Here is a 21,687-nt window from a genome sequence, read left to right as displayed (position 1 = left end):
TTGTATACTTTAAATCTCGAGAAAAAACACATACTGGCGTGTGTTTATGTGAATCACAGAGAAAACAAAATCCTGCTAAGCCGTCACACAGCTACCAGCTATCAGGAGAATGCTCTGCATGCAGCTGTCTCAATAGAAGTGTTGATTTTATCATACATATTTAGCTCTTTGCCTGGATAATTGAATTCTGTGACACAGCAACTAATGCCAAGACAGTGCTGCCCTCCTGTGGCCACTTTCGAGAAAACAGATGACATTAGCGCTCACTGACCAGAGCAAGCAACATGCGTTCTCAGGTGCTTCATTGCACTCTGGGTTTAAGCAGTTGCAGGTTCTGCACCTGGGTGCTAAATATCTGAGGTTCCTCATTGCTGAGCAAACTGGCATAGAATATGTGCATGGTTAAAAGTGATACTACCTGAAATGATTTGCTGCCTCTTCAATACAAATCCCAGCATCGGGTTAATTCTGAAATGGATTGCCAGTGCTCTGCAACAGGAGCCTGTTTCCACTCTGCCCAATGTTATATTAATGACAAAATGAGGAACAAGTAAGAGCTTTATTCCATGCTGAAAAGAGAAGACACAGCTCCCCACCTGAACTACTTCATGACAAATAGCCTTCACAGGCTGTCCTCTTCTTCCAGAGTCTATAACCCCAACCGCAATGTCTAATCACAATCCCTTATGAACCTGGCTCAGCGTGGGGGTGTGGGAACACCTGTCTTGACGTTTTCACTAAATCCGAGCTTAATTGAAACCAAGAATGGGCTCAATTCAACTTTTTATCTTCCTTTCCAGCTGCTTCACAAGACAACCTCATCTTCCAATACCGAACTACTCCAGAGAGAGGCGCCCCTAGCGTTTATAGGCAGCTTCAATCAACTTGAGCTTAATTGGTCCAATTAAGCAATTAAGAGCTAGGCTAAACTAAACCAGGAGAGAGACACTTCAGGATCTACCTCAGTAGGAGCCCAGGTCTTTCACCAACCTTTCTCTTCCCAAGTCACACTAATGCCTGTATTTTCCGACTGTTCTTAGCATGACTATGAGGAGTGGAGAGCGTTTCAGATTCAATCAGAGCCGCTGACCTACATCACATTCTTGCAGGCGTCTGAAGGAGAGAGGGGAAGAGCTCAGCTCTCAAACACAGATGGTCACCGGGAAACAAGATCGTGTTCTGGCACAACGACAGGTGGAGCAGGGATTAGCGACAAGCCTGTCTTTGCTGTGGCTGTTTTTCTTCTAAAAAGACATGCTGACAAGATCACAAACAACGCCCACCTCAAACAGAAAGAGCAGGCTTAAAAAAAAACAACTAAATAAGAGCTCTCTCAGCCCTTGTGTGTGTGTGTGTGTGTGTGTGTGTGTGTGTGTGCTGGAACAGCTGTGATGCAGCTCCCTCTGCCTCTGCAAGGGGAGGGCGTGTGTGACGAGAGTGGTCAGTGGAAAGAGATTCAAGTCGGTCACCCTGACACACTGACGACTGGACAGCGGTTTCCATGGAAACCCCCGAAAAGATGCAGGAAAGACGGTACAGGTAGCGGCTACCCCTCGAGCGCGGCTGAGAGGGAGCGACCTGCACGGCGCCCCCCTGGTGGCGCGTTTTGGAACAGCTCGAACAGATGCTGTTTCCCCCAAGAGTGCAACCAGGAAAGAGAAGACATCACAGCTGTACTCTGGTAGGTGAAGCTCCTGTCAAGCCCCATCCAGGGCTGGACTCGTGGACTCAAGGGGAGGTGAGCACCAGTGGAAACCCCACCGGAGACCTGTCCTGCTGGGATGTGTCAGGCTGGGGTGACACTGCAAGTGCCAGGGGGGACTAGAGAAGTCAAGAGAAGCTTCAAGAATAAAAGGTTACATTTTTTATTTAAAAAAAACAGGAAGCCTTCCAGTATTCCTCCATCCAAAACTGCAGTGGGAGGGGGTGGGGGGGGTGGGGGTGAACTGTCCTTTTCTGGCCCTGAGTTCCACACTGAATGGAGACAAAACATCTGGAAGAGCAGGGAATAAATCTCCCCCCCCTCGGAGACTTTAATCCCATTATCCCTCCTCTCCTCTCCTCCAGGCACAATCACAAGCGCAGGACACCAGCCTGTGCTCTGGAGTTCCTCCCTTTAGTCCCACTCTCCTGTGGCCTCACCTGGTGTCTCACCTCACGTCATGGCTGACTACATACTGAAGGGGCTGGAGCGCAGGTTAGACAACAGAACCTGACTAGGCAACGCCCAACAGAACCTGACTAGGCAAGGCCCAACAGAACCAGCAGCTATATCACCCTGCAGCTCACCACTGGCAGTCCACTGGAGCCCAGCAGGTGTGAGCCTGGCCAGTACCTGGATGGGAGACCTCCTGGGAAAAACTAAGGCTGCTGCTGGAAGAGGTGTTAGTGGGGCCAGCAGGGGGCGCTCACCTTGCGGTCCGTGTGGGTCCTAATGCCCCAGTATAGTGACGGGGACACTGTACTGCAAAAAAGGCGCTGTCCTTCGGATGAGACATAAAACCCAGGTCCTGACACTCTGTGGTCATTAAAAATCCCAGGGTGTTTCTCGAGAAGAGTAGGGGTGTTACCCCGGTGTCCTGGCCAAATTTCCCCCTGGCCTTTACCAGTCATGGCCTCCTAATAACCCCCCTCTCTGAACTGGCTCCATCCCTCTGCTCTCCTCCCCACTGAGAGCTGGTGTGTGGGGAGCGGACTGGCGCCTCATCCAGGTGGGGCTGCACACTGGTGGTGGTAGTGGGATTCCCCATGACCTGTACAGCACTTTGAGTGGAGCGTCCAGAGAAGTGCTATATAAGTAAGGAATTAGGTCACTCCACCCCAGGAGAAAACGGGGCGCCTTACCTGAGTGGACACGGAGCCGGCGCTTGTGGGACTGGTTGGGAGGGGCCAGGCGCCTCGCCGCCATGGCACAAAGCATCTTGGGTAACAGGAGGCGCCACGTGCTCGTGGCAGGCAAGGAAGAGAGGGCTTGGTCGTTCCGGAGAGGGAAAAGAAGATCTTTTACGGAAGTTAAAAGCTGCGCCGGGGCAGGGGAGAGGGGGACGGGGGTGGGGGGGGTGAGATTGCACCGAGGCTGGGCAGCACCCTGCCACGAGAGGTCAGAGGTCAGCGTCATCCCACTGTGCGTCTCCGTCTCGTTGGGGAATTCCCTTCGTCTGTCTCGCTTTGTGCTCCTTCCTGCTTCCCTCATCCCTACTACTTCCCTTTCCCCTTCTTTCCTCTCCTGTCTTTCCTCCGTTCCCTCTCCCCCTCTGACGCAGAGTGATGCTGTGGGTGCCCACAGACAGCAGGGTGCTGAGTGAGAGTACAGTGGCAGCAGGCACACACACACACGCAGTGGGGTTAGTGTGCAGCTTACACGCAGCTCAGCTCCTCTCACGCGCGGGGCGTTAGTCACTACAACACGCACAACTTCCTCCTGCAAACTCAACCAGTCACCCCCGCCTCCCCCACCCCACCGCCATGGCTACCAACACAAAGTGTCCTTTTACCAGATGAACAAACGCCACATGAAGATCTAACGATGACGCCACTGAAATACTGTGACCCAGAAACACCCCTCAGGGAATATCACAGTAACCAAGTCTTGGAAAGGGCCCAGCAGATTGCTGTGCTGTAGATATTCGACCTAAAGAATAATCCTCTGTTCCTCTGTGGATGAGAGCAACACTAATAGAAATCTCTTCACAGTAGATTAGTTGCCAGTTTGCTACACTGTTCCCGCTGGTCTCTCTTGGTTTGCATCATGATTTAACACACCTCCATGATCTTCTGCGCTTCCCTAATCTGCACTGTTTCTACCACGAAACCACGCAGTGAGCTCCACTCCTGGCCCCAGAGGGCCGCAGTTCTTCCGAAACCAGAAGACCCGGCCTACCTTCCCGGATCAGGAGCGAATATCAGGGGTGTGAATCCATTCCCGGGACGGCCGGTGACCAGTTCCGGGTTTTACCGCCTGCAGAGCTCTCGCAAACGAGTCAGCACGGGCTGATGGAGCCATTTAATCTCGTCACCCCGGCTTAATCAAACTTGCACAGACAAACCGTGGAATTAAAATAACATTTCCAGTTACGCTAAACGTATTTTCAGTAATTGTTCAAAACGCAAAACCATCCTCCACCTAATGCTGGCAACACTGCGAAACCTGAGGTGGCCCACAGTGCTCTGTAACAGGAGTCCGATGGCCAGCCCCGGTCAGACGCTTTTACAGGGGAACGAGTCCAGGAGTCCCTGACAATCCGGCCTGTGCGCCCCACGTTTTGCCAGCGAGCACGGCCCCTAATCGGGATCTCCACAATCCTACACCAGGTCCGCACGCAAGCCCGTGGGCGTCCATTCTTTCCGAAAGGAAAGTTTCCAGGCCCGGAGCGCCGCAGCTGCCGCGCTGAATAATTGATGGCAGGGGGGCAGGCAGCCAGCCAGCCTGCGCGCCTCTCTCCTCCCAACCGGGCCCAGAGAGGTGCAACGTGGGGGCTCGGCTCTCCGCCACCCGGAACGACCCGGAGGTCTAAGGCGCTGACCCGATGCCACGCGGGAGGGTTTTTTTTGCCAGGCAGGGTGTCACCGCCGCGTTCCGCTCGCTAGCCTGGCTCGTTATCCCAGCTCCCCCGGCAGCTCCCTCGTCAGGCAGGAGCTCGTTAGCACGGTGCCCAGGGGTTCGAGAGTGCGTGACGTTAAGGGTGGGAGGAGTGAGGGGAGTGAGCCCGGGCGGAGATCAGTATCCAGAAACGGAGCCAGGCCCGCACCCCCAACAGTGGATACAGGCCCGTGGCACCCCTGCTGTGTACCCTGGGTACCCCACAGCACTGTCACCTGCCCCCGGGGGCTCCAGGGGGTGGGGGGATTGCTCTGAACCGGCAGGCACAACAGCCTCTAGACCCGAGGCAAATCGACACGCCAACTGAGCTGCGGTCATTTCCGAAACCCAGACATTTGCTCGTCAGGAATAAAAAAATAAACATAAAAAAAAACGAGTCATTCTGCCCGTTTTGCATTTTCCTTCAGTTCCCGCCGTCTCCGGCGGTAGGTGCCAGCGCCTGTAGATGAACTCCCTGATGTTCCCAGAGCCCTTCCCAGACAGCATTCCCGTGTCCGATCAGCGAGTGGCTCACAGCTTTCGCCGTTAATAAACTTAACGACTTCCCGAGGCATTCCGGTCCTGAGTGCCGCCCCCACCACCCCGGGGTGCAGTTTCTGAACCCGGCTGTCCACCCGAACCCTGGCCGGCCGCCAGCAGGCGCCAAGGGGACAGGAAGTGAGGTACGTACCTGGGCGGGTCTGCTTCCTCCTGGCCACGCAGTTCCGGTGCTCGTCCTCCACCAGCGGGGCGATGCAGGGGCCGCAGTGGGGGGAGCCCGGGGGGCACAGCTCGCGCCGCTGGAGGGCGCAGTCCAGGCTGCGGGGGCACGCGCTCCCTGCAACGACAGTAGACGGGCTCAGGGGAGTGACGACCCCCTCCTGTCCCCCCGGGGGGGGGGGGGGGGGGTCAACATCACTGCTCCCTGCCCGCGCTCTCGAGATCCGCTGCTCGTGCTGCAGCAGGGGTCGCAGGGTAACCACGGGGGCTCCCCTGCGCCCTCCCTGTAAAGAGAGGCGACACCCTAGAACCCCCTAGCTTGTCCGCCCCTCCCGCCGCTCGGAAGTGCTCGGCATCACCATTCGCTCCACCTGCTGCCCCCGCTTACAAGGGAGCGATACGGACCACCAGCTGGGAGACAGGTGGGGGGGGAGACAATCGCACTCCTACTGCATAGCAGTCAGGTCTGCTCCAGGATTTCCAGAGCACCAGGGACCTTGGCCCCCAGGCTGCCCTCGCCCCTCTCCTACGCGTGGGTGCCGGACCGCCGCCAGACAGGCGAGGCTTAAAAAAAAAAACAGCCGGCCGCCCCTGGATTAGGAGGGTGTGAAATTAAAAAAAAAAACCCCATCAAATTCAAAATCAAAATGAAATTCAAAATGAAAGTTATAGAGGGACTGGGTAACCACTGGCTTCTGCTCTGGTCCTGGAGAGACAGAGGGACGCAGCATTTCCTGGTTTTCATGCCTACTGCCAGTGTAATGACATTATTAGGTCCAGTCAGGAGATTAAAAATCGGTCGAACGCGACACGATCGTCATGCGGTTAGAGGAGAGAAGAAAGCCGGCAGAGCAGAGGCTGGGAACGGGGCGGGAGCCCAGCGGGGGGCCGGAAAGCGTGTGGGCGTCTGCCGCAGATCCTGTTTACCGCAGGGTCCTCTCTCTCCTTCGGTAGGGAAGGAGGCAGACTCTGCCGGCGAGAAACTGCACAGGCAACCGGAAAACAAACGGAGAGGCTCTGCAGTCTGGGGGCTCTTTCACTCTCCAACGGCCAGGTGATGAGCGTCAGCCACGATACACACTCATTAAAGCCCAGCTGGGTCGCCGAGCTGCTTCAGCGCTGGCTTGATTACAGAACCAGCACTGGTCGTTCTGGGAACAAATCCTCACCCTCATCTCTGGTTAGACTGGTGACAAGTGCCCCCAACAAAAAAAAAAAATAGAGGCACAATTCTAAAGCAAGCACATGGCAAATGTTGGGGGGGCAGTGGGAAGCAAAATGGAGCACCTGGTGAAGACCGTGCAAACTCCCCACAGACAGGCCTCCGAAGCCAGAATTGAACCCTGGACCATGGAGCTCTGAGGCAGCACTGGTAACCACCACAATCACCACCCCGATGACTCTCTCGATTCAGCTCAGAATTCCCCCGCGTACCCTAGAGGAACGGAGCCCCCCCGCCCCCTCAGACACACGGAGCAGAGAGCTGAGGAGGACAGAGGTGCAAAGAAAGGGAAGGACAGAGAGGCGCCGTGAGATCTGGGGTCAAAGGCGGCCGAGCCTGAACAACCCCGCCGCAAAACCCCCGTCTCTACTCATCGGCTCTGGGGCCGCGGTACAGCGGAGGAGCGCGGAGACCGGGACAGAGTCGGGACTTCCACGTCCAAGTGAACTCGATTACCCCGGCCCATTTCACCTCGGACCCAGATCCGCCCGGGCCCCGGAGATCGCTGGCCCCGCGGGAGACCGACGGCCGCAGCGAGACCGAGCGAGAGAGGGAGAGGGAAACCGGGGATGAGAGAAGCCTGGCAGCGGGCCGAGATAATCGCCCTGCGGTGACGCACAGCCTCCTCGTTAATCGGAATTAGTGCTGAAATGCACAGCGCGGCGCGACTGGCGAGGGAGGGGCTGGTTAACGGACATGCACATGCAAGCGATGCATCTGCCAGAAGCCTGCGGGGATTGAGTCGGGCGACCGTGTCAACAGGAAGTGAAGGGGGAGGGGGAGGGGCCTGGTGCAAGGAGAGCAGGCTGGCAAGACCAAAACCGGACTACAATCTCGGGCGGGTGGCGTTTTGGCTCTTACGTCTGCTGAACAACACGGGGAAGAGGAGGGTAGCAGGTCCTAGCGAGGCGTACCGGTCCCCAGGCCGCCCGCCTCCTCCACCGCGGGGAGCGGGGTCAAGGGTTCGACAAGTTGGGGAAGTCTTTGGGAATTGGACACATGGAGGCAGAAATACAGCGACAAAACATGAACATGCAGAAACGCATCCAAACTCGTTTCCCTCCACACCGATGCACGTACACCGATGCACAGCGATCCAAGTTTTTAAAGTGCAGAAGACGTGGCCAGAAACCCACAGTACTGAGCCATCTTAACCCGACAGAAGACTGAACGTTTGCCATCTACACGTCATTGGTCACCCACCTCCAGCTCATACAACACTCTATTAGAACTTTCATTCCTTTCCTACCATATGAATACACATAGCGCTGTACATGAATATACTGCTGCACAAGCACTGCACATGCCGAGCCTCTCTCTACTCCATACAGCTGCAGTTTCGCTGTAATTAGCGACTCCAGCCCTGCACGAGATGTCGAACTAATCTGTAAACTGGTCAGGTGAGGATGGTCCAGGCTCTGCCCTGGAGAATTTGCAGGATCTAATATATTAAAGTAACAGCGGCAGATGAACCTACTGCAGTTTTCTGGCTGGAACTTTTTTTCCAGTTTTTAAAACCCACACGCCTCTCTTCTCAGGCTGATATCCCCCATGCTGCACTAACACACTATGCCGTGATTTGGTGCTCAAGCAGGACCCCGAGTCAGCATGAGACCCTGCCCGGCCCTGAGACCCCCCCGCAGTGTTCTGTGGAGAAGGAAAGCGTTGTGAAGCCCCCAGCTGCCCTGTGACAGTGAGATACTGAGACCTGGACAGCACCGTGACAGTGAGGCCATGGTCAACATGCAAAACCACCAGGATTCACCTGCCCCCCCCCGGGGTCCCACACAATTCCCGTTCACCCTACCCTCGTCCGCTAGCCTCCCGCACCGAACTCTACACCCCGCCGATAACTCAACCCCCCATTGCCATGACAGCGGCCATGGCAACTGGCCCGGTGACATCACCAGGTGTGAGTCACCCAGTGCCGATCCGGGAGGGGGGGGCCCTGCGAGAGACTGGGGGCAGATTGGACAGGCGATGGAGGAACACGGGAAGATTAGATGATGAAGCACTGCAATAACAGCCATTAAAGCCCAACAGCATGGGGAAGCCATTTAAAAAAAAGGATCAATGCAGGAGACGCTAAAATCGTAGGACACTAGATAGGCCGCGTTGAGAATACCGCGCACAAATTCGGTCACCGTGCTGCAGAACATCCATTTCCGCTCTAGAAGCAGAAACCCAGAGCAAACAGATGCATGCAGGGGTTTAAGCAAATGTCCCAAACCGACGGGCTGGTGGAGTCATTCTCTTTAGTTTGGGACAGAGGCGAATCCGGGAGGACCCGATACAGATTCGGGGGACCCGAGAGAGAATGACAACTAGCAATGAGTACCCCTGCAAAAATCCCCCTCCCACGTGGCGGGGTGGCGCCTGGCGTGGCGCACCGCGACGCCTGCCGGTAGTGCTAAAAACGTCAAAGGTCACGCTCCCTAACCAGCACTGGTGCCGGGGACTCGTGCGCCAGGGCCGGCACGCTGCCCCCCCCCTCAGCGTCTCCCCTCGCTGTTGGCACTCACGCTGGGTTCCTCCTCCGCCACACACACACACCCGCGCGCGCACTCCCAGATTGCAGGTTATATAACAGGCAGGCAGTGCCCACCAGGGGGCGCCGATGCCACTGGAGAATGTGGGACAGATCTGCACAGCGTGGACCCTGCAGAAGCAGGCAAGCAGATGGGGGGGGGAGGACTGTGCAGCTCTTCTGTGGGCCCAGTCTTATCGGGGTGATCTTTGCCACCCAGGAGAGAAACGAGGAGGACGCGCTGGCTGCAAACCAGACACCCACCCCGACAGCGCAGCGGCCAAAACGGAGGACCCCGAGGGGGGGGGGGGGAAAAACTCGGAGCACGTGCAGCTCGGGCCGACGGCAGGAGGCAGCTCTGCACGGGAAGAGTGGTGGGTGCCTGCGACTACCGCGCCAAGCCTCGAGGCTCCGGCCGATTCCCCTGGCGCCAAGCGAGAGGAGGCTGGGCGGGATTCTGGCCGCTGAGCGGGGGGATGTGCAGAGCTGAGCTCGCTTGCCCACCCCCCTGTTGTCCTCCATCACCGCGGTGCAGTGCTCCTGGACCAGCAGCACCGTCTCAAAAATGGCCGCCCTCTCGGCCTGCCCTCCCGGGTGCCACGCTGCCCCTGTGCCCGTCCGTCACATCCTGCCCACGTCGGCGGCTGGGTCACGCCTGTTCCCAAGGAAACGGTTGCCTAGCAGCCAGACCCGGAGACGTCCTGGGTTTCCTGTTGGAGTCGGGGATCAGGAAATCCGCACAATGGAGAAGGCACTCAGGCTGCATGACCGGCAGCTGCTGGATAACCGCATTCCCGCCGCATTTTTTTCTTTATCACTCGGATTAACCTAAACGATTTACGCAAGACGGCAATAACAATAATCCTTATCAACATCGTCATGTTTATGCACGGCATGTTCATATAAAATCTCTAAGCAGTAGAAAAATGTCCTTACAATAAACTGCGCTCTTCTGAAATCTTCAGCTGGCGCGATGTGGTGGGTTTATGATATCAAATAAAACAGACAGAGACCGGGGATGTTGACACCGTGTCGTGTGAGGAGAGGTACAGCTGAGGTCTCCAGGTCTCCAACCGGAGAGATCGGACTCCCACTCACTCTGTCCATACCTCCCCCTGACCTCTCTCTTCTCTGTCCTCTTTCTCTCCTGTTACTCCTGTCTCCTCTCCTGGACTCTCTTACTCCTCCTGTCTCCTGTCCCTTACTCTCCTGTTACTCCTCTCCCCTCTCCTGGACTCTCTTACTCCTCCTGACTCCTGTCCCTTACTCTCCTGTTACTCCTCTCCCCTCTCCTGGACTCTCTTACTCCTCCTGTCTCCTGTCCCTTACTCTCCTGTTACTCCTCTCCCCTCTCCTGGACTCTCTTACTCCTCCTGTCTCCTGTCCCTTACTCTCCTGTTACTCCTCTCCCCTCTCCTGGACTCTCTTACTCCTCCTGTCTCCTGTCGCTTACTCTCCTGTTACTCCCGTCTCCTGTCCTTGACTCTTCCCTACTCCTCCTCTCTCCGTCTTCTCTTCTCCCGTATTCCCTCCTTTCCCCTCCCTCTCCGCAGGCCAGGCGCCAAGCGAGTCGGAGCCAGGCCAGGCCGGTCGATACGGCATCCCCGCCCCTCCCCCCTCCTGCACTGCGCTGGCCGCCAGTCCGCTCGAGCAATAACTCAGCTGCCATGAGGGGGTCCCCCCCCCCGGGGCTGATCAATCGCGCCGGCCCTTCCTCTCGCGGCACGCTGAGCAGGAGCTACATCGCAACCCCTTCCCTCCGGCCGAAACTGCCCTTCCACACCGCGGACAAAGATCGGCGCTCAAACGACAGGACCAGCGGGACCAATGGGGGTCAGAGGTCAAGCTCAAGAACAGCCAATGAGATCTGCCCCGCCACAAAACCCCCATTGGAGCGAAGCGTTTTTCCCCATTGGGACCATATGGGTGATCTGCAGCTCTGTACAGTACAGTGGGCTCAAGCCCTTCAGGAAGAAAAGACTATTCACATATGCACACGTGTAGAAGGAGGCTCATACTAAACTCCTACGGCTGCATGATCAACACTGCGCCGGATCACCAAGAGCACTGCAGCTGCATGACAAACACTGCACCTCTCCAACAGCACTGCTCGGGCCCATGATGGCTGGCCTGGCCCTGCTCATGCAGATGAACCGCCTGCGATAAAACGAAACCTCATCGCTCGGGCTGACGGCAGGAGGCAGCTCTGCACGGGAAGAGTGGTGGGTGTCTGCGACTACCGCGCCAAGCCTCGAGGCTCCAGCCGATTCCCCAGGCGCCAAGCGAGAGGAGGCTGGGTGGGATTCTGGCTGCTGAGCAACCGAAGGAATGTTGTCCTCCATCACTGCGGTGCAGTGCTCCTGGACCAGCTCCTGTGTCCCCGCCACAAAACCCCCATTGGAGCAAAGCGTTTTCCCCCAATGTGACCATATGGGTGATCTGCAGCTCTGTACAGTGGGCTTAAGCCCTTCAGGAAGAAAAGACTCGGTCCTACATCTGCACACCAAACAGCCACAACAACAACGGTGCCTCTCTTCCGTGTGACCTTGGAGGTGCCATTCCCAGCAGCAGGCCTCGTGTTTAACTCGCAAATATTTGATCAGGCCCTCGAGGCCTACTTCCGGTCTGTGGCATCAAACAAACGCAGTCGCTGGCGAGGAGCTGGAACCAGGAAGGAGGGGCAGAAAGAAAAGGTTCAAGATAAGAAGAGAACGAGAGCCAATGATGAAACACCGGGACCGAAGGAGTTGGGAATCAGGACCGGAGAGGGGGAGGTTTGACCACCTGCTGCTAACGAGAAAGACTGGATCTTGCTAATTTACTCAAAAGACTTTTAAATGAATGGCTTTCTTTTGCCGTTTCTGCAATGTGGAGGGCAGTTTCAGTCCATTTCACACCCCGGTTTGTTTTCGCCTCCTGTCCCTGCTGATAAGCCTCTGAACTGCGATATCGCGCTCCTGACAGCTCATCTCACACCGCCCCCCCGCCCCCCCACTGAGACTCGGCCCCCCTGCTGGAAGTACGAGGGCTGAGGAGACTCCAGCAGTGGGAGGCTGGGAGCAGGAGACGCGTCTCCGACGCCCCAGCGTGAGCAAGCACACGAGCCCAGGCTCGAGCGCATCCACGTGCACGGACACGCACGTGCACGAACACACACGTGCACGAACACACACGTGCACGAACACACACGTGCATGTGCGCGGACACACTCACTCCGGGGGCAGCGAGGGGTTGCGGGGTTTAAGGGTGTGGAGCCTCCGGAGACAACCTGCACGGCCGACCTGTGCATGAATCCCAGATTCCCAACACGCGTCTGAGGAAGAGGAAAGGAGGTATGAGCCCGAGCCTGCAAACAGCGTCTAGAGAGAGTGAAGACAGCAGCTGAGACTGCAGGCTGCAATCTACGGGCTCTTGCACTGCAGCACATTGATTTCCACTGGGGTGGGGTCTACTGGTGCCGATCAGTCTTGTCCAGCATGCCCCTTTCCTGCTGCTTTTGTCTTATCGGAGCAAAACTGATTTCATCCTCAGTTACACAGGTTCCATCCTGCTGCACTTTAATGTAACTCGGTCCATCACAGCCCGGGCATGTGGGCAATTTCATTTTAGACAGGTAATTCATTCCTTATGTTTATGAGCTGAAAATGCTCCTTCATCCCTAAGGATCCCTACAGACACAGGTGGCACCCACTCCATCCCCCACCGGTGCAGCCCCCCCTGCACAGGGGACGAGGGCGAGGGGAGAGGCCAGCTTCTCCAGCTGAAGGGGGTGGTGGGATTGTTAACCATGGCGTCCTGGGTAACACCCTACCCTTCCAAACAGCGCCCTGGAACCTCTAATGATCAAGTAGTCTGGACCCGAGAACAAGATTCTGGCTGAAATTTCTTTAACAAACGGGGTCGGAGTTGTATTACGTTCATAATGCAAGTGTGATATTGAACTGAGTGCCCTTTTGCAGCACCGTGGCAAACAACTGCGCTGTCCGTACTGCCTGGCAAACTGAAGCGCCCGACTCTCTGTAAGAGGGAGATAAAATGATCCGAGAGGGATTGGAAGAAGGAAATGGAGAGAGGGGGCACGATCGTTCAACAGACGGGTTCTGGAGTCACCCCGGCTCATGGTTTCACGCTTTTCACTCCGATCACATCACCCCAGTGCTTGCGTCCTCGCAGTGGCTACCAGTGAGATTTCAAACCTATATCATTCCATTTGGACCCGATTGCTCACGGAGGTCCGACAATGCAAGTTTACCAGTGGCACCCGGACACCGCCCGCAGGCTGCTGGAACAGGGCAATCAGCTGGTGTGCTCCCTGTGCCTGCAACTCCCTCCCAGTCCGAACCAGGAACACTAGATTCTTCTCCAGACTGGGAACCAGTCTCTGCAATTTGAGAATTGCAGAACTGCCAGCAGCTGGAACTGTATCTGGGTTTGGCGTGCTCGGGGAAGCCCTGCTGCGAGGGGCCCTACTTTCCAGTCCACTGGTAACTGTACTAGCCCAGCAGTCTCACTCATCCCTGCCGATCGCAGGCAGGATGAGAGTGGTTGCTAGGCAACAGTTAATCGAGATGAACTTCGAGTGCACGAAGACCTTGCCTGGAAATACGCAGCTTCTGGTAAATTTAGAAATTGTGGAGGGAAAAAAAAAAAAAGAAATGGAAAAAAAAAAAAACAGACCACTGAGAGAAGTGGCGATTGTTAACCTCTGTGGAACTTTAATGATGTTCTGGTTATTTTTCAGTAGACAGTACAGCGAGCAGAGAGATCTGTGGTGTGTGTGTGTGTGTGTCTGTGTGTGTGTGTTGAACAGAAATCGACAGGCAGAGGTATGGCCTTGTTCTCCGGCCTGGATACACTCATTCACACCAACTCATTTCACCCTCCACCCACGCACCAGAGGGCACATTCGCTACACCGCCGAAAACAGCCTCGGAGCCCAGAGCTCTCAGACACCGAACGCGGCGTTTGTCCGCGCAAATTTACTGTGGCTCCTGCAGCCAGCACAACCCGGAGCGGAGCGGACTGCTGTGGAGTTTGGCCCAGAGCTCCTCACCAGATCTTACCGTTATCTGCTTTCAGCCTAGAGCTCCTGCCCTGTCAAATGCACTTTTCGGGGCTGGGGTTATAAAGCACAGCAGCCCAGGCACCTGCAGGGCACTTTCAGAAATAAATGTTTAAACAGGAACAGGCTGTGCACACAAAAACAGGTTCACATGCATCATGAGTTAAACATTAATCCTATTGTGACCGACGCCCCGGCAAACTGGCTTGCCTGAGGTCGGAGCCACAGCACACAATTTCCATGCATCCCTGCACCAGCCTCTACCTTTCTCACCCCAGGACTCTGCTGCCTGCCTCTACCCCAGGCTTCTGTAATCCATGTCCTGCAGTGTCCCCTGCGGGCTTTGTAAAACATCCACACCTGAAGACCTAGGAGAAGCCCAGCAGGAGAACCTGCGTGCAGTGGGGAGCAATGGTCGGGGATCAGGCTGTGGGCTTGAAACCCAGGACAGACATGGCAGCCCCGTGGATGAATGTAAATGACTCACTAGGCCCTTCATGACCAGGACTGGATGCCTTAACTGTAACCCTAGACCCTATCATCATCCAAACTACAGCCCAGGGCTGCCCAGCTTACTGTTACAGCGGCACAGCCAGTTCCTTAATTATAATGCTGGTCCTGTTAATTATCAACTAATTAAGTCGGTTGCAGCAAAAGTGAAGCAATGCAGGTAAGGGGAAGGCCTGCAGACTGAGTACACCTGCTGTACACCTTTTCCTGGATATAAAGCTCTACTATTAAATCTGGAATCATAAAACTGGAGTTGTCCGCCTGAGACGTCTGGGGTATAGGGGTCAAAAGGCCCGTGGCCCGGGAGCAAATTTGGAAACCCAGAATAACATTCCCGATGAGGTCAGACCCCCCCCGCCCACCAGATCCCTTCTGACCGAGTGTCCGGAACTCTCTCCCCCACATCCAGGCCTTCACAGCACGGCCCAGTTCTCCCCATTAGAAACTGTCGCACTATCACTGCACAACCTGCTCCTCCCACTGTTCCCACCCGCGGCCCTGCGCTCCGAGAGCCGATCTCAGAAGGCCGTTCCAGCCGAGTTGCTGCAGTGGTATTCAACGCACACACACACACCGCGCGCGCACACACACAGAGGCTGTCCACGACTCTGCAGGAAAGATTAATCACTGCAGGGGGGGCCCCCCCCGAGGTGTCAGAAATCCAGCCGCTGTGCAAACAGGTGGAGCCCGTTTCTCAGGTTGAATAGCAGCCGAGCTCCACCTCACTCGCACACACAGCGAGACGCAAAGCACAACGCATCCCGGCTCGCGCCGCACGATGCCCTACACGAGGAGCGTGCAGTTATGGGGAGAGGACTTCGGCGGGAGGGGCCGGACAGGACAAACTGGACAGAGCTCATGCTCCGAATCCACAGTTCTAGTTGCCAGGTTATTCCAAGCTTCCCGAAAGAGTTGCCATGTGCTTTGCGTTTTGTGTTAATATTCTACTACAGCCTATACTGGACACTACTGCAGTACAACACTCTATTATACTATAGCTATAACGATACCTGCAAAAAGCATGTCAAGTACTGTAGCATTAATATTCTCCTAAAGCACAATACACTCTATTATACTATAGCTATAACAATACCTGCAAACAGCGCGACACGTACTGTAGTGTTAATATTCTCCTATAGTACACCAATACTCAACCCAAACTACTGCAGCATTTTGTACTATAGTGTAATATATTCTACTATACTATAGCTGTGACAATACCTGGAAACAGGGTGTATGATGAACAGTAGCATTAATATTATACTATAGTATAATATGTTCTAGAATACTAAAGCTATAACATTACCTGAAAACACAGCAGGTGAAGTACTGCAGCGTTTATAGTCTACTATTGTACACTGATAACAACCCCCAAGGGAGCAGAGAGGCTTGTATTTATCTCTATATTAAGAATCAACAATTTCAGTCTTACACATAACTGCACCTCTTCATTTTCCTAATGGATGTACTGATTTGATTGAAATTTGCTTTCCTGTTCCAGAAAACAGGGGGCTGGCGATATTCAGCCTCGCCACAGGGCTTACGGCTTTACATAACCGGATTAACGCCCACACGGCATCTCCCCACCCGCACCCAAGACAGAGGAAGGGGCAACGTGGGCAGCAGGGTGGACAGAGCAGGTAAGCGCCGGCAGGAGCCCTTCGGGCGTGGTTAGGGGTCGCCCCTGCCCGTCTGTAAGGACTCGGCCAGGACAGCCTGGCTTAGCCCAGGGCTCAGGAGCTTATCCTCATGGCTGTGACACCTGCTGTGGCTCAGGGGTGACACTGTGACTCGGGAGTGATCAATCCCTTTTCACAAGCTCCTGAGAACACAGGGTGTGTGTGCACTTGTGCGCGTGGCTCAGGGGTGACACTGTGACTCGGGAGTGATCAATCCCTTTTCACAAGCTCCTGAGAACACAGGGTGTGTGTGCACTTGTGCGCGTGGCTCAGGGGTGACACTGTGACTCGGGAGTGATCAATCCCTTTTCACAAGCTCCTGAGAACACCGGGTGTGTGTGCACTTGTGCGCGTGGCTCAGGGGTGACACTGTGACTCGGGAGTGATCAATCCCTTTTCACAAGCTCCTGAGAACACAGGGTGTGTGTGTGTGTGGCTCAGGGGTGACACTGTGACTCGGGAGTGATCAATCCCTTTTCACAAGCTCCTGAGAACACCGGGTGTGTGTGCACTTGTGCGCGTGGCTCAGGGGTGACACTGTGACTCGGGAGTGATCAATCCCTTTTCACAAGCTCCTGAGAACACAGGGTGTGTGTGTGTGTGGCTCAGGGGTGACACTGTGACTCGGGAGTGATCAATCCCTTTTCACAAGCTCGTGAGCGCACACGCACACACACACACACCCCGTGTTCTCACAGAATGACTGTACATTCATGCCATGCAGGGGGTTTTACAGTGCCCTGCGCAAACCCCTGTGTGCCATGAATGTAGAGTCATTCTCTAACCCCTGTCCAGGGCCTTAGAAGAACACGAGGAAGGTCAGAAATGAGAGGAAGCCTTCCGCCCCATCTCGCTCGCCGCACAGCTGGGTGTGCCCACACGAGAACCCCCTCAGGCCAGCTTTAACGGCCCCCCAGAACTCTTTGTGTAAAGAAGCGCTTCCCGTTTCGCACGGGGGAACACGACCCCTCATAACAAAGCGCACGCAAGCAGCCGCCAAGGTCACAACACTCCGCCAGGGGGGAGAGACGAAACCCCTTGGCACCACGAGACTCCCCGTCTTCCAAAATCCGGAGGAAGTGAAACCGCAAAGGGCCCGGAGCTCCCGGCTGAGCGGCCCGCAGGAGAAGTCGGAACGCTTGGATCCCGAAAGAGAAAAACACCGGAATGGAAGATGCAAATCCGCAGACGGGGGTAGGAGAGCTCGCAGGGTGGCGGGGAGCCAGCCTCAGGAACCGGTCCTCCGTTTCAGGGGGAAGACGACGGAGGATCCAGGGAGCTGGGAGAGGGGGTGGACACCTCCCCGCCTGGGGAACGTGTCGGAGAAGCTTGTGGGAGGGGAAACGTCTGCAGGAAGCTGCAACAGCTCAAGTTACGGCCTGGAACCTCCTCCCTGCTCTCCTCTGGCTGGGGAACAGGGGTTCCTCCCTGATCCGGAGGCAAGACTGGGGTCAACAGAGCCCCGTGCATCACAGCGCCACTTAGAGGCACATCTGGGTACGGCCTCCGCCCAGCACAACCACAGAAGGGGCTGCTCACACGGCCTCACTGCTCCTCACACCCCAGCGCACCCCGTCGGCTCCGTGCGCGTGCAGCGATTCCGCGACAGGATGGCGTTATCTGGGACAGGGTTACGGCGCCTCTGATGAACGGGCTGACATTTAAAACGCCCCCCCCCCATCGGGCTTTGCGCCGATCGGCACCTCGCCGTGTCGAGAGACGCTCATCCACCCGGAGTGACGGAGAGAGGCAGGAAACGGGACCGTCCCCCGCGCGCCCACATCCGTTCTCGGGAAAACAGGGATAGCAAGGGGGGGAACCATCTGCCGAGAACATGTTTACGCCTGGGCTGCTCCTTGAAAACTGAACCTGGGGGCTGTCGTTTTAACGGAGAGCCCCTGAGCAAAATTAAAGACAATCCACACCAGGGCTAATTCTGTGGCTTCCCCTGTCTCCTCTGAAAATGAGTTCAGTGACACCCAGGAAATGGCTCCAGATCTGTACAGAAGAGCCTGGGTGGAGAGAGAGCTTGAGCAGCACGCAGACCAGTGCTATTCCTGGCTGGGCTGGGAGGGAGGGGTGTCGCTCTGGCCTGTTCTGATAGCGCCTTTCCATTACGCCACCGCGATAAGAGGTGTCAGGAGTCCGAGAGCCACGACCTCCGGCGCCTGCCTCTCTCCCACTTCTCTCCGCCACTCGGCTCAATCCCAGCAAGCTTGGGTGGTACGGCGCAAAAAAAAAAAACCCACAAGAACAGGCACAAGCAAAAGAAGACCACTGAGCTCGTCCATTCTGTTTGGCAGTTAGCAGGTGCTGTTAAGTGAACTAAACCAGGGTTTCGTTTGGTTGTCGGCTTCAACAACATAACTTATTCCCTGCTCCCGCCACCCTTTGCGTAAAGCACTCCCATACACGTCTGCCGTATACAAAACCAGGCGCTGTCCGTTGGTTTTCTCCCCTTTCCCTTCTCTCGCCCACCCCTCTCCCATAAGGAGAACAGCCAGTCGGATATCTTGGGATACCATGCCCGGCTCCCTGCAGCGCGAACCACAGCCCGTTTCACGGGCACAGGACGGGCACTCGCACCCGATGACCGACGTTTCCCAGCTGCCTTCACAGCCCCACGGGCCGCAGGACAGAGCGACAGAGCGACAGCAGGGCCCTTTACTTATCGTTGCTGTAGAATCCATTACTTTCTACCAGACCACGGAAGAAACTCTCGTTTGCAATGAGGAACCGGAGGCAGGGCGCGCTCTGGCACAGCACCTTCTCCGAGGGCGGCTTAGAGCTCCGCTGGGGATTCGAACCCGAGGCCCGCGGCGGGGTCTCATTCCGAGTGCCGTTCCTCGCAGGGACTTCAGTCCCGTTTCCCCAGACGGGGTGCAGCTCAGCCCGAGGGGGCTGTGTGACCCGGATCACATATCAAGCAGAGACCCCAAGTCTTTCTTCACTCCTCCATTCTGAAGACTGGGAAACAGTCAAGGCAGATTCATTCAGCATTCGTTTCCAGGACCGATCCGTTTAACTGCCCACTGGCAGACCAGTACTGGCCAGCACTTCGGACCTCCAGTCAGGACTTTCTGAGCTGCTCCAGACAGACAGAGAGGGAAAGAGCAGGAGGTTCACCTGCCTGCTCGGCCGATCACTGGAGACCGGCAGCACCAGAGACCCCGGACCCCAAACTCCTACAGCCGGTGTTTCGTCCGGGGCTCCATATTAAATCTACACGAGCAGACTGGGACTGGGTTCGATCGGCTGTCCCGAGAGCCCTGCACGGGCACGTTTCAGAAGGGACCAGGATCAAGACAATGAGGGAACACAGCCTGGGATTCGCAGCCCTGAAAACAACACATTTTTTCCCCAAATTCACCAGCACAGCTTCGGCATTTATTCCTCCGGGCTACGGATTTTCAAGATTATTTTAAACTGGTCAGTCGTGGAGCCCTCCGCAGCTGGATTCCAGTACTTGATGACATCATGCATTGCTGCCAAGGGGCTGATGAGACCCAGGCTCCCCCGACTGACGATCCTACCCATCAATTCGTCAATAAACACATCTCACCCCCCCCCCCAACTCCACACACGTGATTCAATTCCTGCTACAAGATGATGTCAGAATATCACAGTAAACAGGCAAAGGGGGTCGAATTAGGCAGCCCTCCAGCCCAGTGTGGAACAACCCAGGGACAGAGCTGAGGAGCTCTGCCACCTTAATTCTATCACAGATGTCTTTCCATCTACAGTTGGACTACAGTTGCATACAGCAGCTTAGCCAACACTATCTCGCCACAGTCCAAGGGTCTGGGCATTAAAAAAATAGGGGGAACTGGGAGAATCCCATGGGATTGAGAGGAATTTCCAGTCTGACTCCAGCGTAAGTTTGCGACTAATCAACGACTCCGTCGATTCGGGTCGCGGCTCAGCCCTGCTCCTCAGTTCCTCGGTTCTCTTTCCTCTCCTCCCGCCTGGCTGTGCGAGGGGGATGTGTCTGCAGCCCCTGCTTCCGGACACGGTCGCGCTCGCACCTCGAGCCGAGCCGCGCGCCCGTCGCAGCCCGACGTCACAGCCTACAGACCGGCTCCCCCGGCGGGCGCGAGAGGGGACCTCACGGAGACAAACGTACAATTATTCCACAGGGAATAATTACACCAGTCGCAGGAAATTCGAGACAGGCCCGGGGACAAGGGGCCCGGATACCTTTGGGCAGGGCTGTACCGTGTGTTGAGCAAACGCTGGCGCCGTCAACAGTAACATTAACCTGCCATATGGCACAAAAACACGGCCCGCCTTCGGGTCCTGGTGCCCAGCTTTCGACACAGTACAGGGGATTCGTGGATCCCAAAAGGTCGGGCTCTGGGGGCCAGGGCCAGAGCCCGCAGGGAGGGAATTGTCAAATTTTCCTCCTTCGACGCCCCGGGCTGACGCCTCTTTCGGACAGGGCTCCCGGGTCGGTACCGTCGTCACGGAAACCGCCGGGAAAACGGCACCATCCCGTCAGGAGAGGGGGAAGGAGAGCGGGGCAGATGCGGACACGACAGACGGTAACAAACACTCATTGTTTAAAAAAGACACACACAGCACGTTGACGACACAAAACAAAAACCAACACAACCGCAATGGTTCGAATTCGGCCGCCATATTCGCACCCCAGAACCGCGGGCCGGCCCCGGTTCTGAGACAGACGGTGAGGGGGGCGTTTGTTTTTAGCACAAGAACACCACACCACACCACAACACACCGCAGCCCGTGTGTTCAAACACAACACAACACACCGCAATTAGCGGGACGTCACCACGACAACAAAAACACCGTATCCGAGCTTCAAGATGGGTCATATTATTAAAAATAATTCATCTTAATAACATCAGTGACGGTAGTAACGCGACCAACCCCCCGTGTTATTTCAATAACATCCTGAACTGAACACGCACAGGCACATCGGCTACCGTTACATATGGACGCTATCGCAGATAGCTGCTGCGCCAACGAGCGGAGCCCATGTCCCGTCCTTCCCGGCGCACGAAGCCCGAGCGGGTTCTCTCTGCCTCCTACCTGGCAGGCTGGCGCCGACGGCGAGGAGGATCGCGCAGAGACAGACCCCGAGCGGCAGGGAGGCCCGGCCCGCCGCCCCTCTGGTCTCGGTGAGCATCCTAGTCCTTACAGCGGGAGAGCGGCACACGGGACGGGGGGCTGTCATTTCCCCATCCTCTCTCCGGGGCGGGGGACACAAGCGCAGGCGAAGAGAAACAGACGAAAGAAGAGAGCTCTTGGTGCACGGCTGCTCCGCTCCAGCTATCCCGGCTCAGTGACAGCAGTAGCCCCGCTGCGCGCACGACGCGATGCTCTGCGCTTCTGTGGAAAACCGGACTGACCTGGCGGTGGGAGGGG

General features: G+C 56.1%; 1 protein-coding gene across 3 annotated transcripts in view; it reads right to left on the bottom strand.

Moving 5' to 3' along the window:
- The window catches only part of npdc1a (neural proliferation, differentiation and control, 1a), a 31,336-nt gene extending 9,668 nt beyond the window's left edge, over window positions 1-21,668 (bottom strand). The window contains exons 1-3 of one of the 3 annotated variants that reach the window (XM_069183470.1): window positions 21,352-21,668; window positions 5,271-5,417; window positions 2,845-3,000 (exon numbers count right to left, since the gene is read on the bottom strand). In XM_069183470.1, the coding sequence (XP_069039571.1) occupies window positions 2,845-3,000; window positions 5,271-5,417; window positions 21,352-21,496 (448 nt within the window). In that variant the 5' untranslated portion in view covers window positions 21,497-21,668. The remainder of the gene's footprint in view (window positions 1-2,844; window positions 3,001-5,270; window positions 5,418-21,351) is intronic. The other 2 variants (XM_006640578.3, XM_069183472.1) reach the window with 2 other exon arrangements.
- Window positions 21,669-21,687: the final 19 nt, after the last annotated feature.

Source organism: Lepisosteus oculatus, chromosome 24 (genome assembly GCF_040954835.1).
Source record: "Lepisosteus oculatus isolate fLepOcu1 chromosome 24, fLepOcu1.hap2, whole genome shotgun sequence".
NCBI lineage: Eukaryota > Metazoa > Chordata > Actinopteri > Semionotiformes > Lepisosteidae > Lepisosteus > Lepisosteus oculatus.
This window is presented reverse-complemented; position numbering and strand designations above follow the sequence as displayed.